Source organism: Balaenoptera musculus, chromosome 1 (genome assembly GCF_009873245.2).
Source record: "Balaenoptera musculus isolate JJ_BM4_2016_0621 chromosome 1, mBalMus1.pri.v3, whole genome shotgun sequence".
Taxonomy (NCBI): Eukaryota; Metazoa; Chordata; class Mammalia; order Artiodactyla; family Balaenopteridae; genus Balaenoptera; species Balaenoptera musculus.
This window is the reverse complement of record NC_045785.1, coordinates 134,350,888-134,377,619: the sequence shown is the minus strand read 5'-3', so window position 1 is coordinate 134,377,619 and position 26,732 is coordinate 134,350,888. Positions and strand designations below refer to the sequence as shown.

Here is a 26,732-nt window from a genome sequence, read left to right as displayed (position 1 = left end):
ACCGAGTATCCATGTCTCAGCTTATTCTCAGCAACCAACATTAATAGTGACTCATCTTCTTTATCCATTCGAAAGAAGATGTGGTACATATATACAATGGAATATTACTCAGCCATAAAAAGGAATGTGGATGGATCTAGAGACTGTCATACAGAGTGAAGTAAGTTAGGAAGAAAAAAACAAATATCGTATATTAACACATATATGTGGAACCTAGAAGAATGGTACAGAGGAACCGGTTTGCAGGGCAGAAATAGAGACACAGATGTAGAGAACAAACGTATGGACATCAAGGGGGGAAAGTGGCGGGGGTGGTGGTGATGGTGCGATGAATTGGGAGATTGGTACTGACATATATACACTGATGTGTATAAAATGGATAACTAATAAGAACCTGCTGTATAAAAAATAAATAAAATAAAATTCAAAAATACAAAAAAACAAACAAACAAAAACCAATAGTGACTCAGAGCCTGGACAATTCCAGCTCCAAGGAAGTATTCTATTTAGCAAACATTTATTATGTGTAACTAAAAGTGTGGCACTTAACTGGGTACCATGGAGAATGCAGAGTGCAAACTGAAAATACAATGTGCTCTTCAAATAGCTCAGACCTAAATGAGGACATTCCATTTATTCAAAATTAATAAAATTGTCTTATTCAAGATAAAAGTAACTTGTCTTTATATACAATCACTAAGCAACTAACTGCTCTCCTACTCATAATAGAAAAAATCTGGGCCTAGACTGCCATAAAAATAGCAAAAACATCCTATCAAATAAACTAATTTTTTAAACTGTATGAACCTTTGGATAGAATAATTTAACAACAACTAAATTTCATGTTCCGTTAACTATGTATTTCTCAAGATTCTAAACATCCTAGTCAAGAAAGAACGATGTAAGTAGCAATAAATAGAAGACCTGATTTCCAGTTGTCTGTGAAGAGAATCATACTCTTTGACTCTTTGAAAAAAGTGAGTTTTCCACTTTTTTAAAGTCCTCAGATCCCTGAAGGTGAAAGGAGTACAAACTCTGAACAAGTTGGAAGGATGGGTGCCAATGGCAAAGACTCCGAGTGGAAACAAGAAGGATGCCTTCTGTTGAGCCTGCTCTGGAGGTTTTCCAGGGTACCCTAGAAAGCATTCTTCTTGTCTACACAGGACCCCTAACTGACAAGGAGAGTCCTGCTGGTCCTACCTTTTGGCATTATCGAGAAGGATGAGCATACTAGCGCCTTCATCGTCTTGAAAACTCTCGTAGTGATGGCGGTCAGCATTGCCAATCAGGTAATCAAAGACAGCTGTATCAATGATGTCCAAGAGGCGAGGGCCGGAGTCATAAGGGGATGTTTTCTTCACAGCGTCACAGTAGCTCTCATCATACTCCCACCTGGAGGGAAGCAGCAACACCAGGGTTGTTTACTGAGTGCCAGCACCACACATAACAATGTTTAAAACACAGAGAAGAGAGAGTCCCTGACTAGCAGGTTTCCCCCTGAACCCCCCATAGTCCTTTTTAGTCTTGGACAGAACCCTGGCTCCTACACAGGGTTGGCACCTGACCAGGCGCAGGAGAGAATGAAGTAGTGGCTCACAGGAGCATTTACCTGGCTAATTTGCCCTCTCGGTAAGTCCTGCCCCATGGGTGTCGGTGTTTCTGTAGAGGCCACACATCTGGAAGCCAAAGCGTGACAGACCCCTCCATCGTGTCGCCATCAGCACAGGCTGGCTCTGTTTCTCGGCAATAATAACATTTCCCATAGAAACAAGTATTATTTCCTAAAGGAGAGAATGGAACCAAATACACTTACAGAAAAAGGATGACTCCAAATTCTCCCCAAACAATGCAGAAGAGAGCAGCTCTGTGTGAAAACAAAGATCCTGAGCTTATTTTTAAATCTTTATTTATTTTCTGTATAGGAAATAAAAGCACATGGTGTAAAAAAATTCAAAAGGTACAAAAGGATATATACGAAAAAGTTAAGTCCCCCTTTCCCTCTCTGTCCCTTCTACCCAATCTCTCCCAGAAGTCAACTACTGTCACAAGTATCTTTCTGAACTCACTTTAAGTAATGTCCTCTTCTCCTTCAGCAGGACTGACATTTTGGCCAGAATGCCCAGGGGAGGGAGAGAGGGAATGTACAAGGCCAAACCATGGACCAGGACTTTGGTTACATACGGAGTGGGGAGTGGGGTCTAGAGCAAATGAGTAAACAGACTGAGGATAATGGGAACCAGGTTTCTGATAGATGGAGAAGGGAGTTTAACATATAAAAAGAGAGAAGGCCAGAGTAAATCCTGCAGTGTTGAATTAGAATTGGAGATACTGGTTTGAGTTGATGGTTTTAAAACACAGAGATATAAAAGAAAGTACAAATGTTTGTGTGTGTATATGTATGCATATATATACATACACATGTATATATATACATATTTTGCCCCTCTAGAAAACCTGGAAACAATAACACTCAGGTAGTAATGAACACACTCACATATCAGTTTCTAAATGTCATTTTAATACTGTATTAAAAGGAACCAGGGCTCCTTGGAGAAACAGATGACCCCTAGAGCAGGAGCAGGGAAAGTACAAGATGAGCCTGGGTCATATTGCTATGCCAGCTGTAAGGAGGCACTCAGAGAATGACGGGGACATTCCAAATGACACAAGAGACAGTTTGTAGGGGCTCCCACTGGCCAAATCTGGGATAGTTTGAGCATCAAATAATAACAGTAACAAATTGTAACTGAGTAAATTAAGAGTCTATGTGTTCATAGTGATATAAATAAATAAATAAGTAAACAAAAGTGGGGCAGGGCCGGGAGTTCTACTCATCAAAAGAATGGCAACCAGTAAGTCTAGAAGAAATGACAGAATTAGCAAATCACCATTTGGCAACTATCACAGTAGTAACTGATTCGGGTAAGAATTATCAATGAATTCTAAAACTGGCGGACAAAAGTTTGATGAGGATAGAATATTTATATAGTTTTGAGTTTCTCCCTACAAAGTACTCAGTAATTACTTATTAGTAAGTATAAAATACTGGAGAAACCTCGCAGACACTCACCATCTTAATCAAGTGATGAGTTAACATCACCAGCAATGGGACCAACATCACGTGCCTCCGGATATGATGCACTGAGAAGTGAACAATAGCACTTTGCTAGCATTTCCACCAAAGTTTTTAAATCATGAAGAAACATCAGACAAACGTAAACTAAGAAATATTCTAGAAAGTAACTGGCCTGCACTCTTCAAAAATGTCAAGGTCTTGAAAAACAAGACGAGTGAGGAATTGTTTCAGCCTGATGGAGGCTAAAAAGACATGACAAGTGAATGCAACTGAATACAGTACCCTAGATTGAATCCTGGATGTACACAGGCCATTACACGGACAAGTGGCAAAATCTGAATAGGATCTATGGATTAGACAGTGATATTGGATCAATGTTCACCTCTTGATTTGCTGAATGTTGTTGTGTAGGAGAGTGTTGTGGTAGTTGGGATATACTCACTGAAGTCTTAAGGGAGCATATAATGCTGTAATGGATATTCATGTCTGCAACCTGTTCTCAAATGATTCAGAAGTGTTAACAATTGAGGAATCTGGGGGATTCTGGATCATTTCTGCAACTTTCATGTACATCTAAAATTATTTCAAAATAAAAAGTTAAGGTAAGTAATGCTTTCTTTGCCCTCCACCTCTACGAAATAATAGCCATCAAATGAGCTAATTCCCTACACCCAGAAAACCTCACATACTCCTTTAATGATCGTTTATGTTCTCATGTATATGTGTCCTTGAAGAGACAAACAGCACTCAAACTTTTTAGTATTTCCAACCTCTGGCATAGTACACACTAAATAGAAACTAATCCACTATATACCCACTCACAAAGCTGATTCTATCACTCTCCATTACTTTACAAACTTTTCTAGGTAAAGAAGATTTGAACACTAATTGGAAGATATACCACATTTATTTTTTAATTATAAAAATATAAACTTGTAAGTTTAACTTGATCCATCAGAAATACCAACGGATCTTTTAGAGGGTAACTAGGTATGACAATTTTAAAGGTCATAAGAAAAAATAAATAAGAACTGCTAGAAAATTGTTAAAATAACTGCAAAGAGAGGGGACTAGACCTACCAGATATCAAAACATAGTATAATGCCTCAATAATTAAAACATTATAGGAGACTTCCCTGGTGGTCCAGTAGGTAAGACTCCGCACTCCCAATGCAGGGGCCGTGGGTTCAATCCCTGGTCGGGGAACCAGATCCCACATGCATGCTGCAACTAAGAGTCTGCATGCCGCAACTGAGAGTCCGCATGCCGCAACTGAGAGTCCGCATGCCGCCAGAAAGATCCTGAGTGCCGCAACGAAGACCCAGAGCAGCCAAAATAAATAAATAAAATAAATATTAAACAACAACAACAACATTATAGACCAGCTCATAAACAGATTCAATGTCCAATGGAGCAGAACAAAAAGTCCAGAAACTAAAGCTAAATAAAGAAACTAAATAAAGAAAATTTACTACAGGGAAAAACAAGAGACTCTTTAACAAATGCTATTGGGACAAATGATAGCCATCTGGGAAAAAAAACCCAACAACAGTGGAGCCATACTTCATTACATATACCAGAATAAATTCCAACAATATCAAAAACTTAAATGCAAAAAATAAAACTATAAAGGTACTAAAAGAAAAGAAAAAAAGCAGAATTCCTCCATTATGTTGGAGTGAGCAAGGCTAACTATGATTCAAAATCAGAAAATCTATCAGAAAAGATGGACTGATTACATTAAAAACAAAAAGTTTCTGTAAGGCAAAAAAAAAACCCCAAAAACAAAACAAAACAAAACAAAAAACTATAAGCAAAGTCAAAAGAAATTAAAGAATTGGGGAAAATATTTATATCTCATATCACAAAGGGCTATTATCCTTCTTATGTATGAGCTCCTGTAAATCGACAGGACCAATGACAAAGCTAAAAATGAGCAAAGGGGACTTCCCGGGTGGTGCGGTGGTTAAGAATCCACCTGCCAATGCAGGGGACATGGGTTCGAGCCCTGGTCCGGGAAGATCCCACATCCCATGGAGCAACTAAGCCCATGCGCCACAACTACTCTAGAGCTGGTGCTCTAGAGCCTGTGCTCCACAACAAGAGAAGCTGCCACAATGAGAAGCCTGCGCACCCCAACAAAGAGTGGTCCCCGTTCGCTGCAGCTAGAGGAAGCCCGCTCATAGCAACAAAGACCCAATGCAGCCAAAAATAAATAAATAAATACATAAATTTATTTAAAAAAAATGAGCAAAGGATATGCAAAGACAAAATACAAATGGCTCTTAAACAAATAAAAAGATGCTACATGTGAAACAAACAAAACCCGAAGTTTGATAATACGTTGTTGTTGAGGCTAGGGGGGAAGAGGCATTCTCATACATCACTGCTGAGAATGTAAACTGATTAAACATCTATGTAAAAATGTATGTGCCCTTTGACCCAGCACTTCCACTTCTGGATATATTTGATCATGTATGAAATAAAATATGTACAGGGTAATTTTGGGCAACAGTGGTTGTAAAAACAAAATACTGGAACTTTTATGTCCAACAAGGGCCTGGTTAAGTGAATTATGGTAGATCCATGCAATGGAGCATGCTGTAGCTGGTTAAAATAAAAAAAAAAAGAAGAAACTCTTTACATGAGATAATAGAAAGATTTCCAAGATGTATTACATAAAAGAATAAGATGCAGTAGTATGTACAGTATGACATATGTTGTATAAAATAGTAGAGTTAAATAAAAATATATATTCATATTTCATACAAAAAGGACATAAAGAAATTACTAATAGAGATTACCACTAGGAGGAGGGAGAAGGAATGGTCGGATGAGAGGAAAGCTTTTCACTGTAGTCCTTTCGGTATTTTTTAAAAATTGTGAGTTGTGGGAATGTATTACTGATTCAAAAAACATAAAAAAACAAAACAAAACAAAACATTGCTTGGTGTAGGAAACCTGTTGCCTATGTGACAAAATCCAAACTTCTGAGTTTGGTAAATAAGACCCTTTATAACCGAATGGAGTCAGGTGTACTGGCTAAAAGTGCAATCTAAGGTCAGGTTTGTGGGATCAAAATATAGACTCTAAATAGTCATTAGACTGCAAGACGTTGGGCATGTAATTTCACCTATCTAAGCTCCCTCTGTAAAACGGAGATAATATAACAGTTCTTCCGCCCTTGGGTTGTGAAGAGTGAAAGAGACAATCCCCAGTAATGCTCAGCACAGTGCCTGACACATTGTCAGAGACCAATCAATGCCAGCTATTAATTATGAATAATCTGGTTCCAATCTACCTTTCCAGACCTCAATATTCCGGTTTTATAGCCATGAACCTGAGGCTCTGAATCTTTCACTATTTCCTGGATGCGCCAAACTTTTAAAACTGGTTTTCTGATGACCTCGATCTCCATGCTGTCCTTGGATGAACTACCACATATGATAATAAAATCTATAGCTCCAGCCCACACGTCTTGCCTAAGCTACAGATTTTAGCTCCGAAATAACTAGTCAACATTTACTCCTGGATGTTCCTGTCAAGATGAGATTCTGCACCCAGTTTCACTGTGTGTGGGTTTTCCCCCACCACCAAGCAATTGTTGGACACCAGCTGGGTGTCCTAAAATTTAACTTAATTCTGACACTATCTACCCGGAGATAGCATCAGACTCCACAGGTTAAGGGCTCAGTCCCATAGGACTGCCCTCCACTTCAGATGCCAATTGCAAGTACAGGTTGTCACCTGTGCTTCTGACCAGCTGGCTATAAATTAGAGGTTCCTATGAGCCCCTGTTTGGGTTTGATTAATTTGCTAGGGTAAAGAATATACAACAGGGAGAGGACAGTCTCTTCAATAAATGGTGTTGGGAAAACTGGGCAGTCACATGTAAAAGAATGAAACTGGACAACTATTTTATAACATATACAAAAATTAACTCAAAATGGATTAAAGACTTGAACTTAAGACCTGACACCATAAAACTCCTAGAAGAAAACATATGCGGTGAGTTCCTTGACATTGGTCTTGGCAATTATTTTTTGGATTTAACACCAAAAGCAAAGGCAACAAAAGCAAAAATAAACAAGTGGGACTACATCAAACCAAAAAGCTTCTGCACAGCAAAGGAAACCATCAACAAAACAAGACAACCTACTGAATGGGAGAAAATATTTACAAATCATATATCTGATAAGCAGTTAGTATCCAAAATATATAAAGAACTCATACAACTCAATGGCAAAAAAATAATCCTATTAAAAAATGAGCAGAAGACCTGAATAGACATTTTTCCAAAGAAGACATACAAGTGGCCAACAGATACATGAAAAGGTGCTCAACATCACTAATCACAAGGGAAATGTAAATCAAACCACAATGAGACATCACCTCATACCTGTTAGAATGGCTATCATCAAAGAGACAAGAAATAACCAGTGTTGGTAAGGCTGCGGAGAAAAGGGAACCCTTGTGCATCACTGGTGGGAACGTAAATTGGTGCAGCCACTGTGGAAAACAGTATGGAGGTTCCTCAAAAAATTAAAAATAGAACTGCCATATGATCCAGCAATTCTACTTCTAGGTATTTATCTGAAGAAAACAAAAACACTAAATCAAAAAGATATCTGCACCCCCATATTCACTGCAGTACTATTTACAATATCCAAGGTACGGAAACAACCTAAGTACTCATCAATGTATGAATGGATAACGAAAAAAAAATGTGGTATATATACAATGGAATATTACTCAGCCATAAAAAAGAATAAAATCTTGCCATTTGCAACAACACTGATGGCCCTTGAGGGCATTACACTAAGTGAAATAAGTCAGAGAAAGATAACTACTGTATGATCTCACTTACAGAATCTAAAACAAAACGAAACAAAACAAACCCAAGCTCACAGATACTGAGAACAGATGGGTGGTTGCCAGAGGCTGGGGGGTCGGGGGGTGGGAGAAATGGGTGAAGGGAGTCAAAAGGTACAAACGTCCAGTTATAAAATAAGTCATCAGGATGGTGACTATGGTAAATAATACTGTACTGCATATTTGAAAGTTGCTAAGTGAACAAATCTCAAAAGTTCTCCTCACGAGAAAAAAAAAAATTCTGTACCTATATATGGTGATGTTTGTTAACTAGACTTATTGTGGTGATCATTTCACAATATGTACAAACACTGAATCATTATGCTGTACATCTGAAACTAACATAATGTTGTACAATTATACCTCAATAAAAAAAAAATTTGCTAGGGTGGCTCACAGGTCTCGGGAAACCAGTTTACTCCCTAGATTACTGGTTTATTACAAAGGACATCAACCAAGAGCCGATGAAGAGATACATAGGTCGAGGTCCTGAACAAAGAAGCTTCTGTCTTTGCGGAGTTTGGGGCCTGGCATGGTGGCACGTGGAAACTTTTGGTTCACCAACCAGTAAAGTTCCTCGAACCCCGTACTATCGGAATTTTTATAGAGGCTTCCTTACGTAGGCAAGATCAATTAGTAACTCCAGCCATGATCAGTTATTTCCAGCTCCTCTCCGCTCTCTGGAGAAGGGGCAAGGGTACGGGGCTGAAAATTCCAAGCTTCTAATTATGGCTTGGTCTTTCTGGTGAACAGCTTCCATCCAGGAGGCACCCAGGAACCAACCCAGAATCACCTCAATAGAATAAGATATGCTCCTAGTGTTCCTATCACTTAGGAATTTACAAGGGTTTTAGGAGCTGTGTGTCAGGAACTGGGGACAGAAACCAATATATCTATTTATTATTTTACACAAGGAAACAAAATATCCAAAATTAAATTCATTATCTTCCTCTGCTCCATCTCCCTAAGTCTGCTCCTTTCTATATATTCCTAAGATAGCTAACAGCTTCATTATACACTTAGTCATCCAATCCAGAAATTTAGGAGTCATTTTTAACTTTTTCCTCTCTCTCAATTGTCTCACTCAGCCCAAATGTTCACCAAATTCCTTCCATTCCAATTCTTGAGTATCCCCTAGATGTCCAGGTTTTAGTTTGGACTCACTGCATGTGCATTTACTACAACAGCCCCCAAGGGCTCTCATCTCAGCTTGCCCTTCCCAATTCATCCTCCACAACGCTGCTACAATTAGTTTTCTAAAACTCAAATCTGATCTTTCCACATTCAAACTCTTTTCCATGGCCTCCCAGTGCCTAAGGAGAAAATCTTTACTTCAGCTCAACTACACAGTCTCCTGAGCTTGCCATGCTCTTCTCTCACTTCTTGTCACTGTTGTCTCTGCTCTGTCCTCCACCTAGAACAGGGTTAACTCAGGGAGCCTGTGAACTGGATGGAAACAAAATTACATTTTTATTTTCACTAACTTCTACCTGAAACTTAGCATTTCCTTCAGTTATGATGGTAGGCAGCAAACCATAGTATTAGCGTTACCTGTAACTTTCTCAACAGAAGAAATCAATAAAATTTTCATATATTAGCACTGTTGCAGATACTGCAAAGTATCATTTATATTTATGGTCCGAAATTATGGTAGTTACTAGATCACTCTAAATCTTGTTATTTAATGTGTAAATAACGAAGCACATGTTACTCTATCACAAATTAGCTTTTTGTAATTTTAGGTTAAAAAATATATACTTCAATATTATTAGTTTTGTTTATAAGTCTATGTATTTTAATTTATGTATTTAAAAACATTATTTTGAGAAAGGATCCAGAAACTTCTCTAGACTGCCAAAGGAGTCACTTGCACAAAAAAAGGTTAAAGAGTCCTTTTCCAAACCTAGGGTGTTCTTTCCCACTGTATCTTCCTGCAGGATTGCTATTCTCCCTCTAAGACTTGGTTGAAACTATCACCCCAGCCCTAACTTCTAGACCCCCTCCTCTTCCCCTTCACATTCCCACAGGCCCTCTGTATATGTCTGGCTCCCCCACTAGATAAAGCTCCTTGAAGGCAGGAAGGTGTCATTCATTTTTGTATATTCAACACCTAGTTCAGAGCCTGCCACACAGAGTGAAACAAAATTTTGTTCAATAAATAAATGAATGAATGTAGAAGAATATAAACAGATCAAATATTTTAGTCTCAAAATCTGGCTTTGAATCCTGGCTAACAGTTAGTAGCTTTGTGACTTTGGGAAAGTCATTTAACTCTTTTAAACCTCTTTCTCAGGTCTGAAATGTGGATAAATCTCCCCTACTTATTGCACTCTTTTGTCAAGAGGATTAAATAAGGTAACTGTGTGAAAGTGCTTTGTCAAGTTGCAAGGGCTATACAAAATTTAGTTATCATTATACCAAGTTATCTAGTAATACATTTTAAAAATTGTGCTAAGGTCAGCTCATTATTTAAAACCTATCTCCAGCCAATCCCTCTACCTGCCTGCTATGGACTGAATGTTCATGACTCCCTAGAATTCACACGGTGAAGCCCCCATATGGTGGTATTTGGAGGTGGGATTTTGGGGAGGAGTCCTCATGATGGGATTAGTGCCTTTATAAGAAGAGACATGACAGAGATGATCCCTCTTTCATTCTTTCTCTGCAATGTGAGGATACAGGAAGAAGACTGCTGCCTGTGAATCACAAAGAGGGCTTTCACCAGAACCCAACCATGGTGGCACCCTGATCTTGGACTTCCAGTATCCAGAACTGTGAAAAATAAATCCCCATTGTTTAAGCCACACAGTCCACGATATCTTGTTATAGCAGCCAAACTAAGACACTGCCCTACGCTGTAGAGTGTATCCAGAAGCTTTTCTCTAAATGTACCAGTCCTTTGTACTTTCAGGTCTTTGTGCCCTCATTTCCATTATACTTCCTGTTATTTTGCCCAATGCCCTTCCCTCTTTGCTGCCTGGGTAGCGTCTACGGATTCTTCAATACTCAGCCCAAGTGTTAATAACCTCCTCTACAAACCTTTTTCTGGCCTCTCCCTTCCCCCGCACCTTGCACAATATATGAGAGTTAACCTTCTATGAGTCTCTAGATAGCGGGCCTATTCTTCTCATCCATCAGGAATGCATGTTTGCCTAAGCATAAAATTGGACAAGCAGAAGTGATTAGAAAATATATGAAACAAATCAGTGACACTGTATGCTTTTGGTTATTTGTAAGAACAGCAGAGCCCTAGCCTGACAAGTTTAAATTCTGAATGGTGAATCTGTCAAAAGTGCTTTAAATATTCAGTTTCACCTCATTATAAATGTAAATCCATTCGCTCTGGCAAAGCAAGTTGAAGTTCATCTTGCAATGTCTATTTCAACAGTCATATCAACGCAGAGTACTGTGTCATTGAAAATGGCACCCTGAAGAGGCTCAGACAAGAGACCACAGCACCTCTGAATTCCTCCCATTCTCACTATGTCTGCAAGGAGAACAGGAGTGAGAATTCTAGCCCAGACCCCTTACCTCAGAGTGTGACAATGGAGAACAGAGGCCAGAGGGATGGCAGTCAGTTCCACACACAAAGAGTTACATAGGCTAACCTTTGCAGAGTAGGAGGAGGCAGTGGTGATCTTCCAGGCCCAAGGGCAACCCTACAAGGGAATTTCTGACCCTCTTATAGAGTTGCCTTAAGGTTTGCTCAATTCTCAGGAGACAGGAAACAGTTCCCAAGAAAGTACAGGAGTATGAAAAAAACCACCAAGGCAATGATACACAGACAATAACTGATTTAGACCAAATTTTGAGTTTGAGATTTAGTTTAAGATCAAGCAGAAGGAATAAAGTTATCCCCTAATTACACTATCGTAAATGATCTCACTTCCTACTTCACAGACACACAAAGCGTGCATTAGGGAAAACTTTCAATTTCCTGCCATCCACCTTTAGATCTATTTCCCCCAGTAATCTGAGAACAAGTTGCCTGATTTGCTTTTGTAGTCCCCTGAGTTCTTCAGTTCCTAAAAGTCATGAGCCAGCTTGCTCAATGATGCCCCATTTAATTTATTAACTATTCCCTTACCTAAACGTCCTCTATAACCTCCTTACCTATGGTTAGGAAGGTGCTCAAGAGCTGCTCCGTGGCAACAGGCTTGATCTCTGTCCGCAGATTAACAAATCTGCCAACCACCAAGGGGGCTCGGCGGAAACCCAGAATCCTGGTTTGGAAGGTTGAACAGAAGAGAAAAATCTTTGGGGATATATTTTAAACGGTAGTCTTTTTTTTTTTTTTTTTTTTTTGGCTGCGTTGTGCAGCTTGCGGGATATTAGTTCCCCAACCAGGGATCGAACTGGGCCCCTGGCAGTGAGAGCGTGGAGTCTTAACCACTAAGCACAGGACTGCCGGGGAATTCCCTAAACAGTAGTCTTAAAAATCATGGTTAATCATGTTAGGTGTGTAAAGGTATTGCTGATTGCTGGTAAGTATTTTTTAGCGTACATATATTTATGAATTTAATATCAAGATGTAAATAATTTATGTAAGACAAATCTAGCAAAACGTGAGCAATTGTTAAACCTAGGGAGTGGGTATATGGGTTCACTATACTATTTTTTCTACGTCTGTTAGAAATTTTTCATAATAAAATTTTAAAATTTAACAAAGCATTAAAAAACAATTGGGCTTAAACCCATACAGGGCTTCAAACCTTTACATAAAACACTGACAGAAAACTATACAGATTAATCTAAAAGGATAAACTCATAGGACAACTTAAATATAGATACATTTGAAGATACTTCTAATGGTCTAGAAGTCCAACCTTATCGTTGAGCACCATCATTTTTTTTAAAAAAGGAAATTTTCTGGCTAAAAAATACACACTCGCTGAAGAAAAGTTGGAGGGGCAGGATTTGGAACACACAGAAATTTATGGAAGAAAATTAAAATCATCCATAATTCCACAACTGAGAAGTAACTACTACCATTTCGGCATAAGACCATTTTTTCCTTCACATGTATATATAAACACATACTCACTCTTTGTGTGTATATACACAATTGAGATTATGCTATATGCACTTCTGTCTCCTGCTTTTCACTCACCATTGTATCATGAGCCTTTTCTCATGTTATTAAAAAAGCCTTTAAAAATGACTGTGCATATGGGGCATATGTATATGTATAACTGATTCATTTTGTTATAAAGCAGAAACTAACACACCATTGTAAAGCAATTATACTCCAATAAAGATGTTAAAAAAAAAAAATGACTGTGCAATAAATAATCCATTGTTCAGGGCTGCTGACTGACTCTGTCCTAAACTCATTTTTAGAAAAGCCACAAAAGGAGATCAATAGATGTCAAAATAACATAAAAAATGAGAGAACTTCCTGAGGCCAGAGGAGGTGGTTAAATCCTAATGTAATGGAGAAATAGCAACCCAGAGCAGAAAAGTATAAGGTGGGAAAAAAAGTGGGGAAGTATTTTTTTCTCCCCATTGACTGTTGTCAGACCTTCAAAGAACAGCAGCCACTTAGTGCTGGGAAGCCATGTCCAGTGGCACCTGAGCTTGGATGGGGCAGTTAACAAAAGGGGTAGGGGGACTGGCCAGAGAATATCTTTCAGACTTTGAGGGAGGGAAGGGCTTTAAAATACAAGACCCCCAAAGCACAGGTGATAAATTGAAACATTATAGGGACTTCCCTGGCAGTCCAGTGGTTAATACTTGGTGCTTCCACTGCAAGGGGCACAGGTTAGATCGCTGGTCAGGGAACTAGGATCCCGCATGCTGTGTGGCGAGGCCACAAAAATAAATAAATAAATAAATAGAAACATGATTATATTTAATTAACATCAAAAGTAATAATTTCTATACAAAGACCACTTCACTCTAAGTTAACAAACAGGTGTTGTGCTGTGAAAAGGAGGTACTAATCTCTGCCCATAATTGGGGGAATATAAAATAATAATGAGATACCACTCTACATATATTAGATTAACTAAAATTAGTATGTTGGATAATATAAAATATTGGTATGGATATGGGAAAAAGATCTTCATGAACTGCTGGTGTCCATCAACAGGGAAACAGGAAGGGGTTTAGGGATGAAGAAAATAAGGAAACAAATGAGGTCTTGGAAAGACTGATTCTAATGTGCAATTAAGTGATGAGTAGGATTTATCCAACTCTTTCCCACTAGGCCTTAGAAGAGGCAGTGAAAATTCATGGTATTGTGAACAAACATTTATTTAATTCTTCCCTTTCAATCGATGTTTAGATTGCTTCCATATTTTCACTACTGAAAATGCTACTAGCTAAGATCTTGGTATATATATCTTTGAATTTCTGATTCTCTAGGGTACTTCCTAGAAGTATCTGGGATGTTTGCATAAAAAGGTAGTTACTCATTCAAAGGGTATGAACATTAAGGTTTTTGATACATAATGCCGAGTTCTTAAAAGAATGACTGAACCAATTAACAATGACAGAAGCAGTATACGAATGTCAATGTATTCCTGCCAATAAAGTATTATCTTTTTTCTAATCTTTGCTATTTTCAGTAGGAGAAAATAGTATACCATTGTTTCAATTGGATTTTTTTGTTTGTTTTGCCCGCGCTGCGTGGCTTGTGGGATCTTAGTTCCCTGACCAGGGACTGAACCCTGGCCCACAGCAGTGAAAGTGCGGAGTCCGAACCACTGGACCACAAGGGAATTCCCTGGATTTTTTTTTTTATTACTGGTGAAGATGAACTCCCTCTGTCATATTTATTAGCAATCAATAATTTCTATTCAACCAACTGTGTTCTTAGACCATTTTCTACTAGCGTTTTAGAGCATGTATAAGATTTTCTAAACATTTATATATTAAGGCTATTAATGCTTAGATTATATTAGATTCAAGTATTTTCCTCCTAAGTTTGTTTGCTTTTAAATTTTGTTTGATGTTTCTTGACATATGAGTTAATTTTTTTTTAATTTAGTTGAATCTATTGAGTTTTTTCTTTGTGATTTTTAAATTATTGCTTTTATGCTTAGAAAATCCTTCCTAATCCAGAAAAAAAGACAAAAATTCATCTTTATTTTCTTCTGGTTTCCTTATAGATTCACTTCAAAAATATTGTGAATAATTTCTTTTAAAGTCTACCAATATGCCCTGATTAAACAGCTGATCAGAGGAGCAACTGGGGTACTAGACAATTCAGTTACAAGGATCCTGACTAGTAACTTGCTAAAAAAGTATTAATTTTCCTAGTTAACTTATACATTTAGAATTCCCATCTATTTTTCTCTTAGAATTATCCTGGTTATTGAAGCTGTGCATATTTTGTATGAAGGACAATAAAATTCACATATATGTCATGCTATATGTTTCTAGCATATGAGGATAAGTGAGTATTATTTAAAACAAGATCAAAACAAAACAAAAATCAGGACTGCCAGGCCCAATTAATGACCAGTTCAATTTAGGGACTTGAATTCAAACTCTGGCCTTCTTCCTGCCATTTTATTTACCAAGAACATCTTCACATGCTAATGAGAGAGGGCATAACAGAATGAAATGACCTAAAAAAGCCTGGAGTTAAGACATTTACTTTGGTATTCCTAGTACCACCCAAATAATGAGGAACTCATACAAATTTAATGGAATTAATCAGTTATCTAAAGTAGGTAACAAGTTAAAGTTATTAGATTTCATTTTTTTATTACATTCCTTTGAAAGGAGTCCACAAGTCCTCTCCAAGATATTTCCAAAAGGAAACAAAACGAATGTAACCCACTGTGATTACACATACCTGTCCAAATGAAAGGCTGCTACCTCTGCATTGTGTCTATCATAACCAGCATATGGTTCCCCTTCTACCACATAGTCTCGGTTATACCTGCAGAGTGAATGGGAAGCACAGATGCAGACATGAATTACGTCAGTACCAGAGGCGACAGCACAAGAGGCAGAATAGAAATTTGCAAGCCTGATTTTGCTCTAGAAAACTTCTCTGTCAATCCTGAGAACAGTCATGGATTAGCATAGATCACTGGTTGATGTGGTGAAGATGAAGTGGAGAAGAAAACTAGAATTATACATCTACCTCTGCAATCATTCTATGAATAAAACACAGATGTTATTTTTACCCCTCTAAAAGACTTTCAATGTAGCTTAAGTAAAACTATAAGGTACTTCTCTGGAAGGTGAGGACCATCTTTGTATCTTCAGCACAGTGTTAAGCCTACAGTTGGTGCTTAATAAATGTCTACTGAAATGTTTATTAGACTAAGCTGAAGTAAAAGGAAAATATGGCAAGGCTTACCAGAATGGCTATGGCAAGGCTTATTAGAGAAGTTTAAATTTCTTGGGGAAAAAAATGGTCCAGATATGCCTCTGTTTTTGTTAACAAGGAGGCAAAGGTACATTTGCCTTCCCTGTTAATGGGAAGAACTAGACACAATTCACCTATGACCTCTACTGTTCACCTGCATTTCCTGAATCAAAAGGAGACCTATCAGGCTTTTCAAGACAGAAATAAGTTGAGAATGACGTGAAGAGGAGCCACCCCACTAAGGACACTTGGATCTCCAATGCTGAAAAGGCCATGGGGAAGTGAGAAACGGTACTATACAAGGCAGTGACCTTCAACATAAATGACCACAGAATACAAAGTAAAACCATGTCCACCAAACACATTTTCAAATCAAAGTGATGAAACATTTATGTTAGAAGACAGTCATGCAAAACCACCTGGTTGGACACCAGTTTCTTCTTAGCATGGTCAATATACTCAAACGTATTTTTTTGTTTCTATTGTCAAAGCATCATTTAGGCTGCCAAGGATTACACCTGTTATCTCCAAATTAAAAGTCTCAGTTTTTAAACAGGACTGCAGCAAAAGCTGACACTATTCAAGCACTTCTCTCTCCACTACAGCTGCAGGCTGTCCATAAAGCTGGGTGACAGTCCTTGAATACCTTATTTCTCAGGACTCCAGAGGAGCCACAGGAAGATTTGTAGAGATGTGCAGTCCACTCCTTTAGTGAAACATTAGAAAACTTTCCAGTACATGGAAAGGCTGCTTCGAGTGAAATGTAAAACCCTAGAAAAATCCAGGAACTTTGGGAGTAGGCTGGAGAAACAGGGAGGGAAGGAAAAGGGAAAGGAAGAAGAATCAAACTGAAAGAACTGCATTGGAGTCCAAAGGTCTGAATCCTTAGTTCATGCTTTGGTTATGAGAAATACGGAAAGTCAGAACTCTGGATCTCATTTTCCCCAGCTGTAAAATGAGTAGTTGGACTAGCTGATCTCCAAGGTCCCTTTCAGCACTTCCTAAGATCAGTCACTGACTTCTACCCACCCCAGGCCCTTGCCGTCTTGTTCCTTTCCCACGGTAACTGCAGTTTTTGCCTGTGAAAATCAATTTACTTCCAGAAAGAATACAGCTATTGGGTTGGCCAAAAAGTTCGTTCAGTTAGTGAACACGTTGTTCAATAAAGATCTTCGTGAAAGTGAAAAATGTCTTTTCTTACTTAAAGCCCCATTAACTTTTTGGCCAACCCAATATACTGAAAAAAATCACTTTTATAATAATGTAATAAGGAAAAATGTGCAAATAAAGGCATCACTGTATTCCTATATATTTCATATACTATACAAATCTTCCATCTCTGGCAGGAGGACATGGACAACCAGGCTCCAGAAATGCTGAACCACAAGCGGCTGTTAAAGAAAGGTGCACGTCTCGACTTAGCAGAAAGGTCTTAGATCCTCCTCTCAACACAGCAATCCATCTTAAGTCACTGACAGAGCAGCAAAATTCATACAGTAACTGCCAATAAATCACTCCTATCCTTCTGGTGAAGGACATCAGAATGTGACCAAGAACATTAATTTGCACTTACACTGGGACTATATAGTCTCAGAGGCCCGCAGGGTCAGAATAGCAATTTGCTGGGTGTCTGGGGGCTGGAGTCAATTTCTACAAGCACTTAAACGTGCACCCACTTTCCCCACCCCAGGAAAGTGCCAGGTGTAATCAGCCCAGGTCAGTGTGTGCGGTGACTAGAGCGCTATCACCTACTGCAGGGGCTTGACAGCTTGCGGGAGGTGGGGCATGAGCATCTGTGGAGCTGGGCGTAGACAAGGGCTCTTCAGAAGGTGATGGGGGAGGAAGGGGCTGCACTGACAGGAATAAAGAGCTGGGTGTAGAGAGGAGGACCAGGCTGTGAGGGGCTGGCCACTAGGCTGTGCAGGCTGGGTTTTGTCTGGTGAGCAATGGGAATCCCTGGATGTTTTAAAGTTGGGGAGCACAGTGATTATATGGGTATTTGGGAGAAGAATGAAAGTGGATTTCAGGATGGTCTGGAAGAGGAAAGTAATGGGAAGGCTGCAGTGGTAGTAAGAGATATGAGATAAAGCAACAGTGACTAAGGTTAGCTTATGCATTTATCTGCTGCCACGTCCACTAGTCACCAGTCTGGCCTCTTCCTCCCTCCAGTTATGCTTTGTCTGAATACCCCAGTCCTATCTGCAAAGCACCTGGACTAATACTAATGTTGCACACCATCAGTAATATCTGCCTTCTAACACTTCCTGCTGTCCCATCTCACCTTCAATTCTTAGTGTACAAATAGTGGGTGTGGAGAGGGTATCCTTTTATTTAAACACAAAATGCCTGCAACTCATCTCTTTTTACATGAATTTAATTTTTGTTTTTAGTTTGTCTTCTTTCCATCACTCTGCTTATGCTGCAATCTCTCAGGCTACAAATCAAGGGGTCAAAGATCATATTTCAAAAGGAAAGTAGCAAATTTTTGATGATGGGTGATCCATGTTATCTCTCTTACAGGAAGGCAAACAAATTTAAGAGAATCACACGTGTGTGGCAGAACACAAGCTGCTCACACTCTGACAGCTCCATTAGTTACTGCAGGGTGATCTTGTCAAGTTATTCTTTCTCAAGTTATTCTTTCTAAGTCTCAGTTTCTTACTCTGGAAATAAGAACTGTAACTGCCCACAGTTGTGATGAAGGTTAAAAGCATTAACAGAAAAAAACAAAAAACAAAAAACAAAAAACAAACAAACAAACAAAAAAAAAGCATTAACAGATACAAAAGTACTTAGTGTAATGCCTGGCAAATGGTGTGTATGCAACAGAAATTAGATCCAAGGCCCACATAACTATGCTTTTTCCTCATTACCTGACAATCAGACTTTCTATTCTCCAAAAGTGTACTGCATTTTAAAACTTTCCTAATTTCCACATCTTCCACACACCATACTTCCCAGTTCCAGGCAAATGCAGATCCCTTCCACTTCTGGAATTCCAATAATATTAGCTCTCTGCTTGCCTATTATCTACTGATATTTGGGTCATGAAGGGAGCTAAGCCAACTACTCTGGTCACAGTTGGTTTTTGCACCCCTTCACCCCATATTTCTTCTCCCACTCCAGCAAGAGACCCAAAGTTATGCGTTATAATTTTCTCAAAAGCTCTACTGAGGAATGAAAAAAATGTTTAGTACACAGAAAATTTTAGACATTAAAAATTTTGAGAAAACCCACTAGTAACTAATTCCTGTCAAAAGAATATAAATCACCATCATGTTAACCTATTTCAAATTCATATACAAACAGAAAACTTTAAAAAAATTAATTATACTATAGAATGGCCACACGAATTATCTCTGTAGATCCTTAGAAAAGTCCAAAGGGATCACTGTCTAACAACATATGATCTAGCCCTCTCTAGTTCAAATTTGGACTGAGGCAACTAAAATGGCCCAGTTCTCTGCTTAAAACAGGTAAAAGAAACAACAACGAGATATCACTACACACATATTAGAATGACCAAAATCCAAAACACTGACAACACCAAATGCTGTTGAGGATGTGGAATAACAAGAACTCTCATTCGCTGCTGATGGGAATGTAAAACGGTACAGCTACTTTGGAAGACAGACTGGCAGTTTCCTACAAAATTAAACATTCTCTTACCATATGATCCAGCAATTGTGCTCCTTGGTATTTACCCAAATGAACTAAGAACTTACATCTACACAAATCCTGCACATGAATGTTTATAGCAGCTTTATTCATAACTGCCAAAACTTGGAAGCAACCAAGATGACCTTGAGTAGGTGAATGGATAAACAAACTGTGATACAGCTATACAATGGAATATTATTTAGCAAAAAAAAAAAAAAAAAGCTATCAAGCCACAAAAAGACATGGAGGAACCTTAAGACACAGAGAGAAGCCAATCTGAAAAGGTTACAAAAGGTATGATTCCGACTATATGGCGTTCTGGAAAAGGCAAAACCATGGAGACAGTAGAAAGATTAGGGGTTGCCAGGGGTTCAGGGGGAGGAAGGGAAGGATGAATAGATAGAACACAGGGGATGCTGAGGCCAGGGAAGCTATTCTGTATGATACTGTAATGGTGAATACTTGTCATTATAAGTTTATTAAAACTCTCACAGAATGTACAGCATGAAGAGTGAACTTAATGTAAATTATGGACTTTAGTTAATAAATTAATATTGGCTCATCAACTGTAACAAATGTACTAATTTGATGGAAGATGTTAATAACTGGAGAGACTGGGGAAGAGAGGGGAGGGGGTACACAGGAACTTTCTGTACTTTCCCCTTGATTTTTCTGTAAACCTAAAATTGCTTAAAAAATAAAATAAAGCCTATTAATTAAAACAAAACCAAAGCTCAAGTGAAAGAATCACGGCTTTAGTGCTAAAAAGGACTTAAGTCACCCATCCAAAACCTACTCCAACTCTGGGCAACTCCTACTCCACAGTGTCCCTGACATGTGGTTGCCCAGTCTTTAATTGTACACTTATGGTGGCAAGTTGCTTATTTCCTATCCAATTCATTTTGTATCTCTAACATCTGGCACATAGTAGATACCTGACAAATTTCAGAATCAAGGATAGCTCTAATTGTAAAATGTGCACTCTAATATTGAACCAAAACATATTCCTATAAATTTCCCTTACTCAAAGAATCATGGAACATTAAGACTTCAGAGATCTTCTAGTCTCTCCTTCCCATTTTACTGAAGAGAATACCAAGAGAGGGAGATGAGCACTCATATAAATCCCAAGTTACAACTAAATAGCACAGATAACTTCAAGATGAAGACTTACCGCTTAGGTTTGAAGACAACTTTCTGTCCTCCTTCAAGTATCAGTAAGGTTTTCAGTTGTGTCCCTTTATAACCTACATCAGCTTTAATGATTTTCTTGGTGGCCATGGCATGCATGATTGCCCCCAGCTCTGGTGTCTCTTCAGGGTACACTTCCCGGGGAACCACCCACTGGGCTGCAATCTCCCAGGGAGACTGCAAGGTGTGGTCCAGCTTGGACACCAGCTCTACCCGCAAGCCAGCCATCATTCGGTGAAAGGCCCTCTGGTCCTCCCGGTTGGCAGCTGACGTATCTAAGTTGTCAATCAGGAAAACTTTGGTGAAGATAAAGATGACAAGGAGAATTGCTAACAGCACGACTCGCTGCTTTAGCTTCATGTTGACCTCTTTTCCTTCTCCCCTGACTACTCTCTCTCACTTATCAAGGAGAGCAGGTGGTGATTGTCAGCAAGGAGATTCCATGATTATACACACTGGTCCATTTCTTCACTGAGGTGCCTCCCACAATTCCTGCAAGCCCAAGTATAAAGCACAATTCAATCAGAAATTCTGTCCTTCCACCCCTGAATCTTTTGCAAGCCTCAAATATATTACTCACCATTTTAGCCTTGCTAATCCTATGCCCGAGAAGACCCAATAATTTAAAATGAACTGGTCCAAGGAAGGACCTAATAGTTAAGAACCAGGTACACTGAAAATTTAAAAGCAAATACTACCGTTTTAATAGGGTGCAGAGCCATCTAGGAGCCATTTGGATGGCTACCAATTCCTAGAAACCAAAACAATAGGAAAAAGCACAAAAAAGTAAAACATTAAGATAGGCATAACTCCTTAACTTTCATTTTTAGCTTTCAAAATCCATAAAGGACTTTTGAATATCCAAAACCACCAGTATTTGGTAACTTTTCAGTTATCTCCTCCAAATATAAGTTTTATGACACATTATAAGACAGGAACTCCTAAAAATGCCAAAGAGTGTACAGAGGAGAGTAATAATTCCCTCTCCAAATTCAAATACCTAGCAATCCTGGACATGTCATATCTGCTATTCATGTATTTAAATACAACAAACACCCAGATATGTATCTCTACTTAATCAGTCTTCTACTAATTATTTTTCAAAATTAAAAACCCTGTAAAATATGGATAATCAAATCTGGATAAATTAAGTAAAGGAAAAACATATCCCTACACCATCTGGCTATTAGTAGAACATGACCAGAAAACTAATGAAACCTGATACTAGAGCAACACTACGAAATCTGGACTGGTCAGGCATGTAACAAAGATACTGATGCTACAGACATAAAGAAGTGCTGCTTCCGGTGTGGGGCGCACCACCCTCTGGTCAATTCTGAAGCTAAAAGATTCCAAATACAAGATTTTTGCAAGGGTGTCAAGAACATACAATTCAGCCTCATTTGCATGCTGACAGGTTGCTTTCCACTCCACAGGGCCATTTAAAAACATGCACAAGCTTACTTTGCTACATGCCTACAGGCAGCACTGCACTGGGCTAAGACAAAGATGACAAGAGGATAACAGGGTGTTGCTTCACTCTCCAATTCATTTAACAACTCAAACCATTAATTGAAGAAATAAAACCAATACAAAAGATAGGACAAACGATTCAGGCTGAGACATTCCCACTCAAACTGGAGACTGCTCCCCTAATAACAGCTGGAAACACATCCAAGAACAGTCTACTAGAGCAACAGTGTGTTCTAAGGGCAGCACCTTGCTCAGAGCTTGCTGACATGCAGTTTATTCGTGGTGATTAACCTCTCTTCCCATTCATTTTCATAAAGATGGGAAAGCGAGAGTCACATTCAAATTCTAATTATCTCCAGCCACCTGTTTTGTTGCATTATCATCTCCCAGGGAGTACATAACACTATTAGCTGAAACACAGGCAACTCAAGTACATCCAAAATGTAATTGTGATGGTATCAAGTTTGGTGTGAAACTCAGTAAAACAGTTCCCTGCGATTACTGATAACAGCAATGCTAGTAGAGCAGATTTCAGAGATTTTTGCTAGTTCCAACATGACCTAAACCACACAACTTCTTCAATTATTTGTTCAGCAGTACACATCTCTGGCTGCAGTGGTAAAAGGTAACATGGAAATCTCCCTGTGTCAGCAATCATTTCCTCGGCACCTCCAGCTGCAACTACCTCCTGCTGAGGTACAATTTTGGCACAAAGGGGTCAGCTGAACAGATTTTCACTTCCTACAAAACCCTCCTCAGGACTAAAGTCGGGTTAACCCGTGAACTTCTAATGATGCTGCTCATTTCATTTAGAATGAAGAAATTCCTCCCTTATGCTATATAAACAAATTATATCTAAACATTTAGCACAAAGGTTAGGGAGAGTGAGGGCTTTTTTTTTTTTAAATCACCAATGCAATAGGAAGTTCTAGCAGCTCCAAAATTCAGACAAAACAAACTGAGTCTGTATGCTTTTCAATTTTGAAATCTCATTACCTTCTGATGGGCCTCAGAAGAGCACATTCATCAGTTTAGGGCTGCAGATAATTCATCCACTCAACTAGGACAGAAATTTCTACTAACTGAACTGAAGAGTTCAACTGTTACCTCACTTCACTATTTACCGCTGCAGATTAGTAGCGAGGGCAGGTTGAACGAAGGGGCTGAACAAGTTTTCTTGTTTGTGATTAGTCACCACATCCTGGTAGAACAAGTAAGGTTGCAATTTGACACTGTTCTCTACAACTGCCCGTCATGCCCACAGGCATCGACTTCATTTAGTGCTCAGCACCTTCTACTGGATCCCTAAAAGAACTGCCTCTGGGCCTCCACGTCCTCCAATCCAGACTAGATAATGCAGCAAAATCATATTTCTAATCACACACCATTTTTGAATTCTATAAATCCCCTAGCAAGGCATTAAAGCCCTACCCTAAATGACTTCGGCCAATCTACAATGCTAGGCATCTCTCTCATTCTCTTCACTCATCACTTGTCAGCTCCCACCACAAACATGGTCCCCTAAGTCACTCCTCACTGCAACTCTTGTCAAAATTCCTCTAGCTCTTATCTTTTCTTCCCATCTTCTCCTGTTTAAAGCCTAACTGAGCTTTGAAGGGCCATCTCCAAAGCCATTTCTGGTCTCTCCTCACACTCTATAGTAACTAACCTCTCTCATCTTTAGACCAGTACTTACGTACATTCTGCCTTATCCAGTGTCTTCTTGTATGTAGTTCTCAATCCCCCTCTCAGAATCCTGGCTCCTTAGTGATCTTAATTACCTTTGCACTCCCTGCAGTACGTAGCATAGTAAGGGTAGATGCATTGTTCACCTAAACTGAACAAACCACTGCAAATGAGGCTATGCAAGTATCTTAGGACTCTGCTGTTAATTTCCTCGGTGGTATTTGGTATCAAATGAGTGTGTATTAACTGGCACCTTAATGTTGGCTGTCCTTAATTAGCTCTCCTTTTTTTGGGAATCTACTTCTCTACCAACACTCTACTCAATTTAGTTGGTAGTTTCAGAGTACAGTCTCTTTTTCTGAGTAAGTACTGACAGTTCAGAAAGAGGTATTCCTTTAGCTGGAAAGCTGCTACTCCTTCAGCCTACAGGGCAAGAACAATGATATTCAAGAAATCGACAATGTAGAGGTTTCAGTGGAATTTTTACAAAAAGTCTATGAGTTTGCAAGACTCCTATTCCAGAAAAATATATTAGATGCACGATACAGAATAATTCCATCCTCTAATAATGGCAGACTCTTTTACTCTTTACAATGATCCCCTTCTCTCCTGTATGCTTGAGAGGGGAGGGTACCCAAGACAGAGCTTCCATGCTGTATTATCTTCTTTTCTTACTGGAGACAGCAGCATACTACGCACACTCTGCAAACTGGGTTTCTAAGAGGATCCCTCTTTTCAGATACTAAGAAAATGAAAGCAAGATCACTGGGTATATCCCAAGTTATTCATGAAAACTTCTCTTGCATTCCCAGGAGCCTGCCTGCTATATTTCATGCCCTCACCTCCTGCATAAATGCCTCCAACAGTGTAACATTGTCCAGTTATATTATGGTCATTTATTTTAATGTTTCAGTTATGTGAAACAGAGCCTACCTCAAAGAACAATCTCAAGGTAATAACATAACTCAAAAAATGTTAAATATAAAAACGCAGGGCAAATGTAAGTCTTCACACTAAAAGCTGGTATAAATTCCCAGACTGGAGTTCTGGAAGGTAGAAGCTTATTAAGGAATTTTCATACTGAACTCTGGTTTCACACTCAGCTCCATCAGTGAAATGAGGCTTGATATGGAAGCTAATATTTCATTCCTCTCTCTCTCTCTCACACACACACACACACACACACACACTATCCTACACATTTGATAAGTGTTTTATAAGGATAAACTTATGACTAAAAATTGTTTTGGGAGAAACAGGTTCACACAGAAAAAGGTGAAGTCTTAGTATAAAGACTAGAATCCTCTGTTCAAGAATCTGGCTGATGTCTGGAGGAACACATACAGAAATACACATCAGTGCAGAGATCTGTTAGTCATCAGCTGATAAAATTCAATACATGTGGCTGCTGAGAACATGCAAAGACCTCACCCCAACACTCCCACAAGCCACCAGTGAGGTTCCAAGCCTTATCAGTAGCAGTGCCACGTTGAATCGCCCTCTGATCAAGTGACAACCTCACGCTACTTCTCCGAACGTCACGGAGAAGAAATCCCAACTTCTGCTCACAGCAACTAAAGTGAAGGCTTCAGTAATACTCTTTTTTTGTGCTTCCAATTCAGCGGTCAAATCAAGTTCTTACCACATGAAGGGAATGTAACATGCTTTGTGAGTGTTAAATACCGGAAGAAAACATTCTGTATGAACATTTTATGCAGAGGGCTATTAACAAAGGAGATGGTGAAGGGGGTAGGATTTATTATATAACTAGTAAAATATCTTATCATGTTTACTCACACAATCTCCTCACCCTTGATCCTGAGTAGAAATTACAAGGACACTTTCACAAACTTCTTCTTTGGTCACTGTTGGTCTCAGCAAACCTCTGAAGGTTTGGTTAGTATAAAAGGTAAGACCTGAATTTAATTAAGAGTTTTTGGTTGACTGTCTACAAAGACAGACACCAACAATTCCTCCCATCGGGAGGTGGAATCTATTTTTCCTTCCCCTGAATCTGGGCTATCTTTGTAACTTGCTTTGATCAACAGAATGCTGTGGAAGTGGCTGTGTGCTAGGTGTCTTAAAAGACCTAGCAGCTTCCATTTGGGGCCAAGCTACTATGTAAAGCAGCTCAGGCTAGGCTACTGAATGACGGGAGACCTGGCCAGCCCCTAGTTATTCTGGCCACTCCAGCTAAATGCCAGACACAGAAGTGAAGCCATTAAGGGCATTCCAGTTCCAGCTGAGGCCCCAGCTAAATACAGCCGCCCATCTGACTCCAGCCTATATCATGTGGGCAGAAGAACCAGTCAGCTGGGCACAGTTGACCTATATAGTCATGAGAAACAAATCATTTAGTCTTAAGCCACTACATTTGGGGGTAATTTCTAAAACCCAGCATTCTCACATCTATTCTGTCCATATCAACTCTTTGGGAGACATTAAATT

At 39.1% G+C, this 26,732-nt stretch overlaps 1 protein-coding gene across 4 annotated transcripts in view; it reads right to left on the bottom strand.

Annotated features, from left to right (window-relative positions):
• FAM20B (FAM20B glycosaminoglycan xylosylkinase) overlaps positions 1 to 26,732 on the bottom strand; it is a 48,342-nt gene that overhangs the window by 14,661 nt on the left and 6,949 nt on the right. For 2 of the 4 annotated variants that reach the window (XM_036860652.1, XM_036860683.1), the window contains exons 2-6: positions 21,109 to 21,617; positions 15,753 to 15,839; positions 12,062 to 12,171; positions 1,610 to 1,781; positions 1,201 to 1,392 (exon numbers count right to left, since the gene is read on the bottom strand). In XM_036860652.1, the coding sequence (XP_036716547.1) occupies positions 1,201 to 1,392; positions 1,610 to 1,781; positions 12,062 to 12,171; positions 15,753 to 15,839; positions 21,109 to 21,485 (938 nt within the window). In that variant the 5' untranslated portion in view covers positions 21,486 to 21,617. Of the gene's footprint in view, positions 1 to 1,200; positions 1,393 to 1,609; positions 1,782 to 12,061; positions 12,172 to 15,752; positions 15,840 to 21,108; positions 21,618 to 23,594; positions 24,248 to 26,732 lie in introns of those variants that run through there. The other 2 variants (XM_036860662.1, XM_036860673.1) reach the window with 2 other exon arrangements.